Genomic DNA, 19,519 nt, shown 5'->3' with positions numbered 1-19,519 from the left:
AAGTGTGGTTGTGAGAACTAGTATCACTGATGGAGATTCAGAAGGGCATATAGTTCACCGACACTTCTAGACATTATAAATTTTGTTCTTGCTTTGAGCTGAGCCTCTCAAACCTAGTTAGTTACAGATACCCACTACCTTTAAGTCCTTTATTCATGGCCCTTTAATTTTGTCCTATTAGCCTACACTGAAGGACATTGTAAGAAATATTTCATGGAAACCAACGTTGTATTTAAGAGATGATGTAAGTGCACCCTTTTTTGAGGGGACGGGGAAAATTTTTCTTGGTTTTCAGTATGAGGGAAAACTTTCCTCTTAAGTAGCTTGTGTCTTTTTTATTTATAGATACAATGACTCCTATAAGTGGTCACGTTTGCGTTTTCACCTTGGCTGCTAGGGGCTCAGTATCAAATCCGTGGCCTATCACTAGCAATTGCAGTGGTCTGCAATGGCACAAATTATGTCCCATTTCTCCTCCCTATTGCCCTAAGTCTTCATCCTATTTTCCCTTTGATCTCATTTTGCTCAGGATTTGTTCCTCATTTTCTTTTTCAGATGCTTTCTATCTGTTTAGGATAAGATGGGGGCATAAATGAGTGACTGAATGAATAAAGAATTCTGTCATTTTCTAGGTTAGCCGAGTCATCAGTGGATTTAAATCTCAAATTGATGTGTTGGAGATTGGTCCCTACTTTGGACTTAGACAAGGTCGTGTCTGTCAAGTGTCTGCTGCTTGGAGCTGGCACCTTGGGTTGTAATGTAGCTAGGACATTGATGGTAAGTTTGTGGGGGCCAAATGGTACCTCTGAAGCTGTGGCTTCTTTTCTTGCTTTGCTATACCAGATTGCCTTCCACCTGCCAGATTCCGTTTCTCCTCTTTCCTTCCCTCCCTTCCATCTTCCCTCCCTCACTCCCTTCCTTTTTCCTTTTCTCAGTTATCTTTTTAGCTATAAAAGGAACTCATACTTTTATTATAAAGTAGATACAGTAGGTCTTTCTCCACCCTCATCTTAAGTCCCATTTCCCAGAATTAAGACTTCCTAGATTAGTACACAATATCACATTCCTTGAAGTTTTCATAGGCAGATGCAGACACAGAGAGGGACATTTGTCATCTTTGCTATCATTTGTTTATATTTACAAAAATTGGATCGTAGTATACTGTCTGTAACAGGTTTTTATTCTTAATAGAAAAGTAATTTTTGTTCTCTGTGTGTTCTGTATAATGTATATGTAATATTTTGTATGATTGTGTCATTTTTTTTCAACTTCATATTTTTTTGAAATGCTGTTGAAATGAACATTTTTATATCTTTACGTATGTATAGGATTATATCTTTAGGAAAAAAGCCCTAGAAGTGGAATTATTATTTTAGAGAGAATGTACTGTGTGTGTGTGCATGTGTATACGCACATGCATGTATATGTACAGTATATGCTATACACAATATGTTTATGTGGGGTGTTTTCAAGCTAAATTACCTTCCAAAACATTTTACTAGTCTGTACTTTTAGAAATATGTACAAAACAGAGCTTTTTAATTTGCATTTCTTTTATTAGTGAGAGTAAGTCTTTGGTTTCATTTTCTTTGTGAATTATATTTCTTTTATTCATCTAAATTTTAAAATTAATTGACACAAAATACATATGGTATTCTCTTAGCATCTTTTATAACTCTCTTTATCTTTAAAATCTTTCCTCATTCCTAAGGTTGCATGTTTGTGTTTTCTCTTTTTTTCTCTTATTCAGACTTGCCAGAAAGGCTTGTCTATTTTATCAGTCTTTTTGGAGGACTAAGTCCTTGATTTATTTATTAGTTCTATAGTTTTTGGTTTTATTTTGCTTTGCTTTCAGATTTATTAATATCTGCTTTTATCTTCATTAATATCTTCCTCTTTTGTGGAATTTATTTTATTGTTTTTTTTTTTTTTTTTTTTATACATAAAACATTATTTATGCTTATTTTCATTTTTCACATTAAGATGTAAACATCACATTATCCAAAATAGCAGTGAAAAAAAAAAAAAACCCAACAACAAATTAAGCCTTTAAAGACAGCTGGTGAGTTTTAAAGTGTCCTTCCTGAATGATCCAAACACCAAGCACTATAATTCAATAATAGGGAGAACCAAACTGAACCAAACCAGTAAGAGAGCTATAAAGTATCAATATATAGCAAAATCATAGAATGTTCCAACTTCTTGGTTAACTGGCTATTTACAAGAGAACTCTTGTTTTAACCATTACTTCAGAAAAATCTTTCTAAACTGAACCACTTTACTTTCCTGGCTCAGTAAGTACAAAATGTCAGACATAAATCAACTTTATTTTGCTGATCTAGGATCATGTAGTATATCTTGGGGTAGCTCTCAGAATATACATAATTTCTGTGCAGTTCTGTTAGAGGCAGAAAACTGAAATGGAATTTTGTTTTAAATAAATCCCTGATATTACAAGCTTATTGTCTTCTTTTTGCCTCATTCTCCGAAAAGGGGAGTGCAGCAAAAAGGTCCTAGTTAAGCAAGATCTTAAGGTTGCAGACATACCTACATATATGGGTTCAGGCAAACATGGCAGTTCAATGACTTTACCCCTCTGGACTATTCTGCTTAATAAATACACCCAGTAACAAGAATGATATGTAACGGGTCCACTGTTTTCTGGATATCAGATTTTAGTGCCTTATATATTCTTTGCTTGGAATCTTTTCTTCAAAAACGAAAGACAATCGTTAATGAAGGTACCTTCCAAAACCAGGAGAGTTGCAGATTTTGCTAATGGAGTCAAACTGTGCTTCCTATATTTTATTGTTTTTTATCTGGCTTCCAGAATTAGGTGCTTAGGTTTTCTTAACATTTTTTAAAATTGTAAAGTCAGTGGAAACCTACTGTAGAAAATTTGTAAAGTGTCAAAGTTATAAAACAGGAAAAGAAGACACCCATTTTCCTATCACTTTTCACTTATTTCCTTTAATGTTCGTTAAATATATATTTAAAAATCTTATTTATGATAATGCCCTTGCTTTCATCTATTAACATTGTAAACACTTTGTCATGTAATTAAAAATGATGCCTGTCAGGCGTTTTTAATGACTATAGAATATGCCTTATGTGATGAAATACACTGTTCTGAGACATTCCCCTAATGGTAGGCGTTAACATTGTTTCCAGTATTTACAACTGTAAATTATGTTGTGGAACATTTTTGTTAATATTTCAGATTACTTCCTCAGATAAATTGCTGGAAGTATTTACTGAGGATGGATTGCTGCACATAGGCCAAAAGATATGAACATTTGAAAGATTCTAGAAACATGTTGCCAAATTGTTTTCCAGAAAAATTACATCAGTTTGCATTCTCAACCAGTACAAAAGCTTTTCATCACCACATCCTCACCAGCATCAAGTGTTACAGTTTTCTTTAATCTTGGCAGATGAGCCATTTAAACTGTGCAGCATTCCAGGAAGCCAAAAGCTGAGCGCGAATGCCTCTCTGCATGTGGCTAACCTATGACCTATTTGTAATTTACCTGGCTTTCTTCCCACTGCGCAGCATCTTTCCAGACTGCCTTCCTTGCTGTCCACTCAGCATTGCTTTAAGGAATGTAAAAATACTTCAGAAATAAATATCCCCAAACCAAGCACAAGTGATTTTCAGATTTTCCATATCTTTATTCTGCCTCCATGGTAGATTGCTTCGCTGGTAAAAGTCACTTACAAAACTGAGTGAGTAGACCAAAGTTTATCAGTGGGCTTTCAAAACAGGTAACCTAAACTATGCTTTTGAAAGGATGGAGTCTGCCTGTCCTTCTCAACCCTGAAGATGAATCTTGGATTCTTGTTGACTGTCCCCTTGGAATCATCAGTCTAATTGAGTTTCTGAGTCCCTAGTGGAAAGATATTGAAATAAGAGAGAGAACAGAATCAGCTTTGTAGACAATCATGGCAGGGCTTCTCTTAGATCTCCATGCTATTTTATGATCTGCTAAAACACACACACTGCACCTCACCCTCCAAAAAGTAGGCATCTTCATTTGGTTGCAACTCTGTGGCTCTCATTCCTTCCCCACCATTAATCAGATCTATGACCTTAAGTGATTTCTGGACTACTCTTGCTGTCTCTGTAGAACAAAATAATTGGACTAAGGATGTTAGAGATTCCATCTCACTTTAAAATGTGTGGTTCTATAAGACTTTATCGGAGGTATAATTGAAGTATATGAAATCATGCAGACTATTTCTGAGACTATAGAAATGTCCCCTGCATTACCGAATATTAATAAGGCCTTTACGTCTTGAAGAAGTAGTACAAAGTCTTCTACGACGTTATACAACGGGGAATAACTCATAAGTCATTTTTCTGAGGAGTTAATTCAGGCTTTAAGTGAGTTTTAATGTGGGCTGTTATTTATATTTAATTATTCATTAAGGGAAAGCAAGGACATTTAGGGGCTTATCCCTAAACGTTTTAAGACAGCAACATAGACAATTCTTATGGGACTCACCTCCAAATCTTTCTCTGGTGCCACTGTCAAAAATAATGAGTTATTAGTCAGACCCACTCTGACATTTCTTAGTCTCATTACTGCAGGAAATCAGGCACTGGGTATATAACTATTTTGTCTTTTAAAGGAAGTTGACCCTCTGTTGATCAAAAACTGAATTTGCATAATTCATTTTCTGAAGTTTCCTGTATTTGAGGTTCCCAAGCTACTCCAAAGCAAAACCTCTTTTAGGGATTTTAAGAGAGACACCCTGTGACATGTTCATCAGAAACACACCATGATCTCTTGTTTCCATGCAGGGTTGGGGCGTCAGACACATCACATTTGTGGACAATGCCAATATCTCCTACTCCAATCCTGTGAGGCAGCCTCTGTATGAATTTGAAGATTGCCTAGCAGGTGGTAAGCCCAAGGCCCTGGCTGCAGCAGACCGGCTTCAGAAAATATTCCCTGGAGTGGTATGTTGATACTGTTTGGGAATGTCAGAGCTTGTCTCCTGTAGCTTCCTGTGGTTAATCTTGGGGAATGAGGCCCTGTGGTATTGGTAAAAGAGAGGTGGGTGGTTGTCCCTTACTACCTGGGCCTTCATTATATGGCCAAGCCTCTGTTACCTCATCTCAGAGATGGGCATTAAAAAACAAAACAAAACACTCATATATTATTGTGAAAATAAAACAAAGACTATATGAAAAAATGTTTTTGTAAGTTGCAAAGCATTATCTGCGTCTAAGTTGAGGGATTTGGGAGTATGCATATTATTATATGCCTTATTTCAAAGGGATTCTTAGTAGCTCAGGTATAGGATGGTCTTTCTCCTTCATCACCAGAATAGTTGATAGTTACTTAGTACAGGTTTATGAAATTAAATTGAATGTGGTCTGTGCAGAAGGAAGATCTGGGAAAATATTTAGCTTTTTACTCGAGCTGCTTCTTGTTTTTGAGTTGCATTGTTTACTTTAAAAACACCAGATAATAAGAGACAAGTCATTCAGCTCATTTGATTCAAAATCTTGCCAGGTTTTTTTTTTTTCTTTTTTTAGGTCATCCACAAAAGAAAATGTGCATCTTGCATGCTTAATCAGTTTATCTGACAGAAGTTAGGTTAGATGTCTCCAAAGCATCTGCTAACACTTAAAATGCCACAAGAGGCTCTCAGCACTCACTAAAAAAAGCCCCCTTTCTCAAGGCTTTTCTGTTTAATCACTCAATATTAGATTCATTCGTTTTAGTTCTTGCTTTAAAAGAAGCCATGTTGTTGGTTTTGTCGATTTCACTAGTGATCCAGAAGAACATCATCTACTGGGTTTAATTCAGCACTGTCGATTGAGCACCCACTGTGTCCCCAGCTAGGTGCTGGAGGCCAAAAGACAAAAGAATGTTACGACTCCATCATATTAGTTAGGTTTCTGCCGCATTATTGCATATCACACAATCCTCACATCTCAGTGCCTTATTATTGTAAGCCTTTATCTCACACTAACAGGTCTGCAGATTGGCTATAGCTTAGCTGCTGGGCTAGGGTGGACTCCAGGCTTTAAGGTCCATATGTCATTGTTTTAAAATCTAGGTTCAGGGAGCAACAGTCATCTGGGTCATGCTCTTCTTATGGTAGAAGGTGGAAGTGTAAAAGGATTGGTGAAAACTTATTATCCCTCTAAAAGTTTCAGCTCACCAATGACACAATGTAACATTCTCCATCCCCATGCCAAAGCCAGTCACAGGGCCAAGCCCAAAGTCAGTGGGGTGGGACAGTATACTCTGCCTTCCTAGTGAGAGGTCCTGCAAAGTCATGTGGCAAAGGGTAAAAACGTTTCATTCTATTAGTGAGAGGCAGAGCATAGTCGGGAAGAATAATCCAGTCTATCACTGGAAAGTGTTATGAACTCCCTTCAGGGCCCAGACAGACCTGGCTTTGAATCTGACCTTTGCTACTTACTAGTTGCCTGAAATTTTTCCTTGCCCAAATGGTCTATGACCCAGTGCAGTCCTCCCTATTTATTTGTTCAGTTATTCTTTTACTTATTAAATATTTAAGGCCTTCTGTATGCTAGGGACTGGGGAACAAAACAAAATTCCCTTTCCCCTGCATGGAGCTTCTGTAGTCCAGAGGAGGGACATGGTCAATAACTAATTTCATAAACAGTTGTAATTGTAGTAAGTACACAAAGTAGGAGCTCAGCTGCTGTTAGGACGTTTACCAGGCAGCCTGACCTGAGCTAGACTCCCTTGAGGAGGCTGAGTCCTGCAGGATGAGTGGGGGTCAGCTAGATGAAGGGTGGCAGAGCTGTCTGTGCAAACGCCTCAGGCAGGAGGCAGCACAGCACTTCTGTAGAACTGAAGGAACACCAGGGAGGCTGAAGCATGGAGGTCAAGGAAGACCAAGAAGGGGCTAGGGTGGAAGCTAGGGATGACTCACAGTGGGCCTTTGAGATCAAGTTCGCTTTTTCTTGAAACCATCAGCCCACCAGGGTCAAGCATCCTCCTGGGCACTTACATTGTGCTACTCTGCTTTCCCTACTGGGTCATTGAGTCCTGAAGGCCAGGAGCCAGATCTCTTAATAGTTTTATCCTTCCTGCCTGATAAACAATAATAGATATTGTGCAGAATCCATTTAAGTCCTGGTGTAATTCATCATAATTCCACCTACTGGTTACCCCAGCTTATGGTGCTTTCTTTGTATGTCTGGTCTGGTGTTTTTTCCTTCAACAGGTACTTGCTCATCACCTTCCTCACACCAGGCTGCAGACACGTCTAAGTGAACAAGACGTGGAAAGAGCTGCTCTGCTGCAAATACCCTGTCTAATCCTGAGATTGAATTAACTGAATAGGAAAAAAAAAACCTGACCATTAATAAGTCAAATAACTATTTGAAGTTACCTTTTGTTTTTGAAGACAAGGCAATAAAATGTAGGATTGTGGAAATTCACCAGAGGTTTTAAAACCCAACTCTGGGCATCTCTTTTCAGCCCTGATGAGTAACTGGTATTGGACCAGCTCTCCTACCATAAACAATTATGCAGCTGGGTAAAATATATAAAATGACTCTCTCCGGTCAATGAACAATGGAAAGATCATGGTCCTAGACAGAAAGGAAAGAAAGAATGTTTGTCCCAGCCCATTGCATGGAGGCACTTTCTGGCCTATGTCAGAGCCCATGAGGAGCCCAAGGACATGTTCTTGGGCTTGATGAGCCTAGGAAACGGACATCCAAGTTCGGAGTAGCCAAGGGAGCTGGAACTTACAGGATGGAGTATCAGACATACAGGAGCTCAGCAGAGAAGTAGTCTGGGCAGCACCTTGAGTCTTTGACCAGATCAAGCTGCATGAGCTCAGAGTATGATTCTATAAGGCTGGGCAAAAAAGCACCACTGTCTGCTGTGAGCAGAATGGAGATTCCGGAGCTCCCTCAAGGCCGGGAGACATTGGAATCCCACCTATCCAGAATGGAGTGCCCTCACTGAACACCCTGAGCACTTAGGTGACACTTCAGTAAGGTCAGAACTAAGCATAAAAGCTGAACTACAGAGATTCCAGGAGAAAGCAGCACATTATTCTTGTGATAGGCAGAGGTTTCCTAGGGCCTTGGAAAAACTGACCATAAGTGAAAAAATGGATAACTTGGACTTCATCAACTAAAACTCTTCCCAATTAATGCCATTAAGAGAATGAAAAGGCTGGCCAAAACCCAGAAAACACTCACAGTGTGTCTATTTGGCAAACAGCTGTTACCCAGAATCCATAAACAGCCCCTACCACTCAATAATAAAAGGACAGAAAAAGCTTTTTTTTTTTTTTTTTAAGGGGCCAGAGAACTTGTGCAGGCATTTATTTCATAGTGAAGATCTATAAATGGCCAGTGCACACATGGAAATTCTCAACATCCATGGTCTCAGGGAAATAGGAATTAAAACCATGAAGATATATCACTACATACCCACTAAAGTGACTCAAATTAAAAAGACTGACAGGGCTTAATGTTGTCAGGCTAGGGGAGCAACCAGAGCTCTTGGTTTGCTGCTAAAACAGCCACTTCGTAAATCAGTGCATCAGGTTTTCATGAAACTAAACCAACCTAATGACCCAGAAATCCCACTCGTAGATGTTTACCTAAAGAAAATGAAAATGTATATACTCTAAAACACAGAAGAATGTCCATAACAGCTTTATTTATAATAGCCAAAATTTAGAAATAACCCAAATAGCTGTCAATGAGACATCAATTAAACAATTCAAAGTGTTTTCATAGAGCAAAAAGGAACACACTCTTGATACTTAACGATATGGGTGGACCTCAAAAGCATTATGCTGGGCGAAAGAAGCCAAACACCAACAGGTATATACTCTGGGGTACCATTTATATGAGGTTCTAGAATAGGCAAAACTAATCAAGGGTTTTAAAAAGTGGTTGCAACAGTGCTTGTCCCGGTGGGGGTGGGGAGTAGTGAGGACTGACGGGAAAGGGGCACACAATCATGTTATGGGGTAATGGAAATGTGTGATGTCTTGATAGGGGTATGCAACACACCCAACTGTACACTTGAAATCTGTGTATTACACTTTCTGTAAACTATCCTTCACCCCGCCTATACATTTGAATCATCTGGGAAGTTTTAAAAAATATTGATGGTGGGGCCCACTCTCAGAAATTCGAATTTAAATAGTCTGGGGAAAAGCCTAGGCATTAGGAATTTTAAAACCTTTCTAGGTGGTTCTATGTGCAGCCAAGGTTGAAAACTACTGGGTTGAAACTTGCTGAATTCTGGCCTTAGGCATGTGAATCTAAATGGTGGGCCGAGAGCCAGTCCTAGGCAGGCTTACTGGCTGAAATTTAGCAAGCAGAGAACCATTTAGGTCAGTGAAGTAGGTATAGATCTGTATTATTGAAAAGGTCAGAACTGGTGTTGAGTAATTATACATTAATCTTGATGTCATTAATATAGCTAAATAATACCTTTTTTGGATCAAGCTACCACCGTTTAAAATATTTTGCCAATTGTAGTAAGACAGTAAGATATTGACATTACTGTGGTCTTTTCTTGTTTACAGTATTTGGTACACGTTAGATGCATAATACTTAATGACTGAATTAATGAGGTCCAGATAGTTGTCTCTATAGTGTTCTCATTGTTAAAATGGACTTGTTTTGAACCCTCTTTCTGAAGTCCTTTCTGTCTGGTGTCTTTTCCTGCTTTGCCTGCAACTTTTTTTCATTCTTTTAAATATCATTGCTTTTGCTACTATTGTCCCTTTCTTGAACCCCAGACATTAGGTTTAAAGTTTAAGATAAGGAGGAAATAGCTACAACCCACAAAATAGATTTTTCCTTTGTAAAAGGACCTACTTAGTCTGGTTTCCACCCCCCCCCCAGCTGTTTTTCCAGTAGGTGACAGGGTTTGGCAAATGAATGAAAAAACTAATGTTTTCACACTCCTTGCTGTGGTCAGCACTATGCAGGGGATTAAGGCTGCAGTTTGTGATTCTAGAACACTTTCTTTTCTCTGGACAGTTAATGTCCCTGGCTTCATTGATGCCCATATGTGACTCACTGTTAATCGGCCAAGACATTGTGGGGCCTGCAGGGGACCAGTGGTAAATTATAGAGCTATTCCAAAGCCCCTATGAAAACTCCTGAGGCCCCACACTTTAAGAGAATCTGGGCCACCCAACAACTTCTTTGGACAGGGAATGAAGCTTGACTTGAGTACCATACTCTGCTCACCCCCCACCTGTCCCCTCAAAACAAATATCTACACACTCCTAAGTAGATTTTCTGGTTGTAAGTTAGCAAGTAGAGTTTTTTGGTTTAGAGAGCTTTTTTTAAAGTGTGTATACCTCTAAGGTTAAGACAAGACTAGCAGTCATTCTAATTTTATGTGAGTTTATTAAATCAAATATTCTTGTTATAATATCTTATTTGGAGATGTTATATACTAATGAAATGGGGGGGGCAATTTGGGAATAAGTAGGGAGAGACAACTGAACAGAGAGGACTTGAGCAGGCACAGGGCACTTTGATAGAGGTTCCTGGCCTCAGATTATAGGAAAAACCAAAGGTACGGTTTTCTGTAGTGTCCTCCTTGCCTCAGATGGGAAGTACTCACCTCCTTCTTTGGAACTACGATCCATATGTCTCTGCTTGCTGCTTTATCCAGGCTCAGGGACCCAGGGATGACAGGACAAGATAATCTAGGATGTAGAGGTGAAGAAGGTGCAGGGCACAAGGTAGCAAAAGGGACAAGCAGCAAAATCATGCACAGAGAAATTTGTGGTTGCAGGTGACCACACATGCATGCTTGTAGCTATGGGGAGACATGGGCTCTACGATATCATCTATACGTTTGCTTCAGACATTTCTGTATCTGCGTGTTTCCCCAGAATGCCAGAGGGTTCAACATGAGCATCCCGATGCCTGGACACCCAGTGAACTTCTCCAGCATCACCCTGGAGCAAGCCCGCAGGGATGTGGAGCAACTGGAGCAGCTCATTGAAAGCCATGATGTCGTTTTCCTGTTGATGGACACCAGGGAGAGCCGGTGGCTCCCTGCTGTCATTGCCGCAAGCAAAAGAAAGGTAGAGTGTGTAGATCCTGGGGCTCTCGTGTCTGGTTGTGACTCGATGTGCCATCACCCTGGAGGGAGATCTGCCTTCCCTCCAGAAAAGAGATGTGCTGTGTGTGACCTAGTGATATGGTGCCAAAAGGCTTCCACTGGCAGGTGCTGTCTTTGCCTCACACACCACCATCTAGTATAATAGGTATCTTCTATTTAATTTTCACAGCAACCGTTTGAGGTCCTCTAGAAGGAGTATTCTACTTACATTAAAACATAAGCTCCAAAAGGACAAAGACTGTCTCATTCACTACTGTTTGGTCAGTGACAACTTCAAGGCCTGACAATATCAAATGGTTAAATAAATCATGGTACATAAATGTGATGGAATACTATGCAGCTGTGCACAATTATGTTCTCAAAAACTAACAAGATGGAAAATGTCACATTATGTTAAATAAGCAAGATATGATATTGTATATATTTAATATGAATTGTTTATACCTGTAAACATATAAACATATCTATTTGGCGAGGGTGTTGGGGGAGGCAAGAAGAAGGGAGAAAGAGAGGGGAAGGAAAGAGAGAGAAAGGGAGAAAACAACAGGAAGAAATATCCAAAACTATTAGTAGTGTTTGAGCCATGAGATTGTGAGTGATTTTTTGTTTTCTTTTCTGGCGACCTTTTCTCCCCCCAACTTTCTGTATAACCAGAAATTTAGGAGAGTAAGTTAAATTACAACTAAGAGAAGTTCTAGTATGAATGAGAAAAAAAAGTGTCCTTAAAAAGTCTGTATGAAGGTTGATTGTATAGTGTGTGAATTATATCTCAGTGAAGCTATTTAAAAAAAAAAAAAAGCGTGTTGGGGCACCTGGGTGGTTTAGTCGGTTAAGCCTTCCGCTCAGGTCATGATCTCAGGGTCCTAGGATCGAGCTGGAGTCAGGCTCCCTGCCCAGTGGGGAGCCTGCTTCTCCCTCTCTCTCTCTCTCTCTCTCTCTCTCTCTCTGCCTCTCCCCCAACCAGTGTGTTCTCTCTCTCCCTCTTTCTCTCTGCTCTCTCAAATAGATAAAATCTTTTTAAAAAAATGTGTGTAGGCATGTTGGATGATAGCATAATGGTGGGAAGATGAGACTGAGAACTCTCAAGGCTTGGTTTTATACATTTACCTCTTACCAGCTAAGTGACCTTGGGCAAGTTATAGAAGTAACTACTCTGACTTTCATTATCCTCGTCTGTAAATAGGAAATGTGTGCTGGGAGTTTTAAATGAAACCAAATGAGATTATTAATGTTAATCACTGGTCAAGTGTTTTGCACTTAATAAATCCTCAATATTGGGTAGCTTTTACTAACACTGGCTTCTAGGCTCTAATTACATTCATATGCAAATACTTATAAAATAAATTTTAAAAGTTGACCAAATATGAAATTAGCCATGGCTTAAAATGTAAGTATCTCTTAACTCTAGACTTTTATTCCTTGAAACCCACAGCTAGTCATCAATGCTGCCTTGGGATTTGACACGTTTGTTGTCATGAGACATGGCTTGAAGAAACCTAAGCAACAGGGAGCTGGGGACTTGTGTTCTGGTCACGTTGTGGCACCTGCCGACCTCCTAGGCTCATCGCTTTTTGCCAACATCCCTGGCTATAAACTTGGCTGCTATTTCTGCAATGATGTGGTGGCCCCAGGAGATGTAAGTGAATTTCTTTGTACTTCCAAATATTTCCTACAGCTGTCTTGCCCATTGGGGCAAAGAGACCCAACTCTTTCTTTTGTGACTATTTAACTATTGTCTTTTAACAAAGAGAAGAATTCTCCAATTTGGGGGTGACATTATCTCACCACGAGCCTTGATTGGCGTCATCAACTGTGTAGCTGTTCCTTTTTAACCAGCACAAACACAGTGACCAACCATTTTTGTGGAAAACTGCAGGATAGACTGGTCCCCTCAGCACTGTCTCCTGTGCATGTATCATTGAAGAGAACATCAAGTGAGGGGTCTGAAGACCTGGCTTCCAATCCAGGCTTGGACACTGCCTTGTTGGGTAATTCTAAATAATGCTCGGAGGCCGCCTGTGCTTCTGCAGAATGGGGCTGGGTCCCATAATGTTGTCAGGTTTAGCAAGTGAAAATACAGGATTCCCAGTTAACTGAATTTCAGGTAAATAATATTTTAGTATGAATTTGTCCCATGCAGTATTCAAGACCTGCTCATATTAAAATAATATTCGTTGGCTATCTGAAGTTCAAATTCATTTGGGTATCTCATATTTTATCTGCTAACCCCAGCAGAAGAGGAGAGAATAACCTGACTACTCACAGTGCAAGGTGGGTCAAATGTGAAAGGGCTCTGAACAGCAAGCAGTACACTGTTCAAATGTAAAATTCTATGGTGTTAATGCCACCACACAAGGCACGGTGTGTAGGAATGGTCTTTTATCAGAACAGATAATCATTTCCAGTGAAACAAAGCATAGGTGTTTCTGTACCCTTTCCTTCATTTTCCCCTTCTTTAAAAATTTGTTCCTCAATAACTCCTACCTCTTTTGGATGGCTGGCTTGCACGGCCTCCTCATATAAAGAAAAAAAGATAAATATTCTCCGTGTGAAGAATGACTTGACGATCCTCATCAGTGGTGTTATAACATACAGCTGGTCCCATTATTGCATCGTTACCAACAAGTAGGATTAAGGGTCAATTGCAGTAAAGTTGTATCTGTTCATAAGGTGAAAATTTCAGTGTCAAAATTATCCGTAGCAACCTCTTAATTTGCCTAAAGTTGGAAGATTAGAATTTCTTTGGTTGCACTAATGAAGGCTTGTGTTTGGAGCCATGTTGTAGCAAAAATACTTGTATTTCAGCCCAGGGATCACTCTCAGCGTGGCATGATGTCCACACTGTGGGAAGAACACAGGAGGAGTGCAGGAAAGGCAGATTATTGCCCCACCTCACAGGCAGTCCCACAGTTAGAATGGCAGGGCAGAATCATTGGCACTATTCAAATGATTATTCCTCTCTGTCCCTCAGCTACTAAGCACAGTGGGGTTGATTTGAGTCCATTAAAAGAGCACGTGATGCAACTCCATATATGGGGCAATTAGGCCCCTAATCTTTAATTTGTTCACAACTGTTACTCCTTTTTATCAAATTACCTCATTTAGTTACCAAAGTTGTATATTTTGTTTTTCTTGGTACTTGCAAGAAGTGGTATTATTTGAGGCTGAATGTTCTTTGGCCACAGTGAACGAGCATCTGGTTATGTTATATAGCTTTAACATGGAGGTGGTTCATGCTTCAGACGGCACAACTGAGTGGACTAGAGCTTTGAGCACACATCAGTGATTGTTTTCCTCTAGTCAACCAGAGACCGGACCTTGGACCAGCAGTGCACTGTGAGCCGCCCAGGACTGGCTATGATTGCAGGAGCCCTGGCCGTGGAATTGATGGTTTCTGTTTTACAGCATCCAGAAGGGTGAGTTTACTGTTTAGAGATGGTCAATTAAACAAAGAAAGCTTTTTTGTATCCCTTGGCCTTTTCTCAGCCTGGCTCTTCTGAGAATTCTATTGCTCTTTCTGTCTTCAAAAAGACAAGGCCGAAAAACCCAGTCTGATTCTTTGGCTGCAGGGGGAACTTGTCACATGATCTTCGGGGCTACAACTCTGCATCCTTCTGGAATTGAACTCTCCTGGAGTTATTTGGTAACTGATGATAAGGAAGAAGAAACATTTGGTGAGAGCCTTAGGGACCTTCGTGCTTTTATTCTGTTAGTAGGTTTTGATCCCCTTAGTCCTGAACATTTACAAGGCAATACCTGAATCACATATGATAGAAATTGCATTGGTCTGTATGTAACATCTTCAGTGACTTGGCCAAATAGGACTTTATTTTGCTTATGCAGCAAGAAGCCTAGAGGCAGGCAGTCCAGAGTTGATATAAAAGCCTTGTTATGCCATCAGGGACTCAAGTTCCTTCTTATCATTCACTCAGATACCCTTAGCTTTTTTCCTTATGCTGGCCACCTTGTGGTCACAAGATGACTACTCCACCTCCAGTATTGCTTCTGTGTTGAAGTTAAGAATACATGTCAGCTCAGTTGAGGCTGCTCCCTTTTAAAGAGCTTTCTTGGAATACTCACCCATTGATTCTAACTCCTGTATCACATGGCCACCCTTTGCTGCAAGGAGGACCGGCAAATATGGTTGTTTTATCTGGGCACATTACCTCCCTGAATAAAGTTGTGATAAGATAGATGTGGAGAATGGATGTTGGGTAGGTGAGTAGCAGTGTCTGCACACTCATTTTTTTAAATTATGTGTATATTTTATTTTATTTATTTTTTAAAGGTTTTATTTATTTATTCAACAGAGAGCCAGCAAGAGAGGGAACACAGGCAGGGGGAGTGGGAGAGGAAGAAGCAGGCTCTCAGCAGAGGAGCCTGTTGTGGGGCTCAATCCCAGGACTCTGGGATCACGCCCTGAGCCAAAGGCAGATGCTTAACGACTGAGCCACCCAGGCGCCCCTAAATTATGTATATATTTTAAACCCCAGAAGAGATTGTTATATAGTGGTATTCATTATGTTTGGTTGACATTTTCCTTTTTTGTTATTTTCCGTTTCCTTCTGTATCTTTGAGCTTCCAGCCAAGGCTATTATCCTTCTGCCAGAAGAATGCCCTTTATTATTTCCTTTAGGAATGCTCATGACAAGATACTTCAGTTTTTGTTTGTCTGAAAATGACTTTATCTTCATATTTGAAAGATAATTTTGCTGGGTATAGAACTGAAGATTGGTGGTAATTTTCATTTAGCACATTGAGAGTATAATCCTGTTGTCTCTGGTTGCTTTTGTTGTTGTTGAGGAGTTGAGTGTTTATCTCACTTCTCTTCCCTGATACAGTTTGTTTTTCTTCCTTTTTCCCTGCCCTTAGTTGCTTCTAAGGTTTTCTCATCGTCCTTGGTTTTCAGAAGTTGGACTATGATACACCTACTTCTGTATTTATTCTGGTTGTGTTCTCTAGTGCTTCTCAAATCCATGGCTTGATGCTTTTCATCTGTTGTGTAAAATTGTCAGCCATTATCTCTTAAAATATGGCTTCTTCCCCTTTCTGTCTTCTTTGCTTTTGAGTCGTCAGAATCAACCTACACCCTTTTCTGTATTTTCCAGTATTTTGTCTTTCTTTGCTTCAGTCTGCCAATTTGTTTTGGCTTATCTTCCAGTTTGCTAATTCTTTCTTCTTCTGTGTCTAATATGTGTTAAAGCATCTATTGAGTTTTTAATTTATGTTTCAGTTATAAAAGTTCCTTTTGATCTTATTTTTTACATTTCCTAATCTCAGCTGAAATTGTGATTTTGTTCATTTTAATTCCTTGAAAACCTTTAATTATGTTTTTCTTTTAAGTCTTATATCTCCATTATCTGGATCTCCTGTGATTCTGTTCCTCTCGTCTATTGGTTTATTTTTTGTTTGTTTGTTTGTTTTTTGGGCTTTTGGTTATGTATTGTCTCCTCCAATACCTGGTATTTTTTCTTTTTTTTAGATAAAACCTTTTGATTATGGAAAATTCAACATATATGAAAGAAAAAACATATGTAAAATAATAAACCCCGTTGTATAGACCACCCAGCTTCAACAGTTACCAACATATGGGCCATCATCATTTATCTATATAGCTATCCACATTTTTTCTCTTCCCACTGGTTTATTTTAAAGCAAATCCAAGACGTAGCAGGTCATTCATATAAAAATGTATCTTTTTAGTATGTATCTCTGCTACTTTACATATAAAAATAAATTAAAAGTAATTCCTTCATATTACCTCATATCTAGTTTTTAAATTTCCCCAATTTCTCAAATCTGTTTGGTTATTATTATTATTATTTTTTTGCTTGGTTTTTTTTGACTGACTACTGGACATTATATTATATATGAAAAATTGTAGAGATGATGTGATTTATATTTCCTTCTGGCAAACTGCTAGGTGTATAGATTAGCAGTCCTAGAACACTTAAGTCCAATTAGGGCTTGTCTATTTCTGATTCACTCTTAGTCCTAGGATGCAACCCCCATTGGCCCCAACCCAAAGCTTGGGATATTTTTCATGATTCCTCCTTATTGGCAGACCTCAAGCTGTAGTTTTTCCTTCCAGTCCATTTGTCTGTCCATATAACTGTTCAGCTTCTGATCCTATAGCCACTGCTTTTGGAGGTTGGCAATCACTTTATGACACAAAGTTCCCCTTGCAAATGCCTTGTTGACCTCTATGGGCTTCTCTTCTTTCACAGATCTTGGCTCTGCAATTCTTCCCTACTTTGGTATCTGTCATGCTTTCAAACAAAGGTTTTAATACTGTATCCAGCTTTGTTTGTTTTCAGTGGAGGCTTGGTCATGACTACCTAGCCTACCAATGCCATTCCAATTAAAAAATTTTTTTTAATTAAGTACTCATAGTATACTAGCTTGCATGTGAAAATAGAAAAATGAGCAAGCTGCTATGTTTTGTTTCAACTTGACCTTGGCTTTAAGTAGTCTAAATGTTTACCATACTGTGTCTGTGTTACATTAAAGATACAAAGGTTAGCACAGTTGTAATCTGGACACCCTATCTGCTCCAAGCAAGAAGTCTTACTTAATGACCTATAAACAATAGAATGAATTCATCTTGTAATAAATAGAAGTGAGATAAAATTAAATTAATTTCAAGAATAGAGCCAGTAATTTTAAGAAAGAAAGAAGGAAAGAAGAAAAAGACATGAGAAGGGGGTAGGGGAAAGAAAAGGAAACGAAACAAGGAAAAAAGTAAAAGAAAAATGGTTAAAGTTTTAAGATTTTCTCTCCATATCTGCCCAAGGCTCTGCTGCCAAGTGTCAGCTAGCGGAGGCAGACTGAAGTCATGTGGGTATTTACACCTATCTGACAAATACACTGTAATTTATTTTATCTGTCAGACACTTAATATATAGTGCTTACCTTGTGGTAGGCACTGTTCTAATCACTTTGCAAGAGTAACTCACTTAATCCTCATAGCAAACCTATCAGAAAACCTACCTGTCCCATGTTTGAGGGGCAAATTGAGTCATAGGGAGGATGAGTTGCTGGAATTCACACAGTTGGTAAGTGGTAAAGCTGGGCTTTCGCTCGAGACAGTGTTGCTCCAAACTCTGTTTTTAATCATCCTGCTATGCTGTTTGTAACACAGGCAGGAGAGAATTGAATTTTTGAAAGACTTATTTTTCTAATTCTCAGAAATTAACATTGAATGTTCTATTTTATGACTCAAGAATTTTTCTACATAGTTGAAAAGATGACCTCTGTACAACGTTGGTAGCATACATAGCTGGTCTAGTTGTAACACAGTTAAATGAAAAGAAGCAGCATTTTTTTTTTTTTTACACTTCCTCTCATCTCTGTCATCCCCCTGGGCTACCTCTGCCTTCTAAGTGTAGTGTGGCCTCTTGGAGAGCAGATTCTGCCATTCCTTGACACTGGCCCCTCTGTCTGCGTTGTTCGCCCTGGTTGTAGGCTGAAGCCACGTCCTGTGTCGCATGTCTTCTGTGCCATAAGGGAACATCACAGGAAGGAGTGCATCCATTCTCCTGACCAATTAATTCCTCGCTGTTCTATCTTCTTCCTCCATTTTTTTAGCACTCTTGTCACCTCAAGAAGTTAAGGGTGGAAAGTTTTCCACTTCAAAATTTCAGTGCAAAAACGTGCCCATGTTTTTTAACAAGACTATCTCAGAGTAAGGGAGTTAACATTAATCCGCTTATCATGTGCCAAACATTGCGCTTGGCAGTTTAACCTTTCCCTAACTTATGCCTCATAATGGTCTTATTCCTGTTTTATAGTTAATGGACCCAGAGCACAGAGAAGTTAAGCAACTTGCCTGTGGTCATACGCTCTGACCTTTCTGACCCCAAAACTCAGGCATTTTTTGTGTGTGCTCTTCCGCTTTTCCTTCCATGGAAATTAGGTTTTCGCTAGCTCGTGCTCTTGCAGGGGGCATTTTCGATTATCCTTATAAATCTCACATGGCCCCCCTCCTGATCATCCTCACAGATGTTAAACATAAACTTTTATTAAACAAGCACTTCTAATTGTTTTCTTTTTTCAGGGGCTACGCCATTGCCAGCAGCAGTGATGACCGTATGAACGAGCCGCCAACCTCTCTTGGGCTTGTGCCTCACCAGGTTGGTGATTTGGAAATGAAGTCATAATTCTGGACCTGGTCCCAGTGGTGCAGGGGAAACATATTTGGGGTCACTTTACCATACCATCGGCTCAGCCCGCCATTTTCCACCCTCCTTATCCTCCAGCTGCCTTGAGTTTCAGTAGGAGTGCTTTAAGACTACCTGGCAAGTATCCCATTCTGCGGGGATGGTGATGAGAAATCATGAACAAACCGATCACCCAGAGTCTTGGATGCATTTAGCATGTTGACTAGAGGTCTCGTAATGGAGAAG

The 19,519-nt window shown here is 39.5% G+C and overlaps 1 protein-coding gene across 4 annotated transcripts in view; it reads left to right on the top strand.

The window, feature by feature from the left end:
• ATG7 (autophagy related 7) overlaps positions 1-19,519 on the top strand; it is a 239,095-nt gene that overhangs the window by 47,557 nt on the left and 172,019 nt on the right. For all 4 annotated transcript variants that reach the window (XM_087866774.1, XM_087866771.1, XM_087866773.1 and 1 more), the window contains 6 exons: positions 633-777; positions 4,805-4,963; positions 10,882-11,076; positions 12,547-12,750; positions 14,415-14,530; positions 19,171-19,246. In XM_087866774.1, the coding sequence (XP_087722900.1) occupies positions 633-777; positions 4,805-4,963; positions 10,882-11,076; positions 12,547-12,750; positions 14,415-14,530; positions 19,171-19,246 (895 nt within the window). The remainder of the gene's footprint in view (positions 1-632; positions 778-4,804; positions 4,964-10,881; positions 11,077-12,546; positions 12,751-14,414; positions 14,531-19,170; positions 19,247-19,519) is intronic.

Source organism: Ursus americanus, chromosome 14 (assembly GCF_024610735.1).
Source record: "Ursus americanus isolate L20-20 chromosome 14, mUrsAme1.1.p, whole genome shotgun sequence".
Lineage (NCBI taxonomy): Eukaryota > Metazoa > Chordata > Mammalia > Carnivora > Ursidae > Ursus > Ursus americanus.
This window is presented reverse-complemented; position numbering and strand designations above follow the sequence as displayed.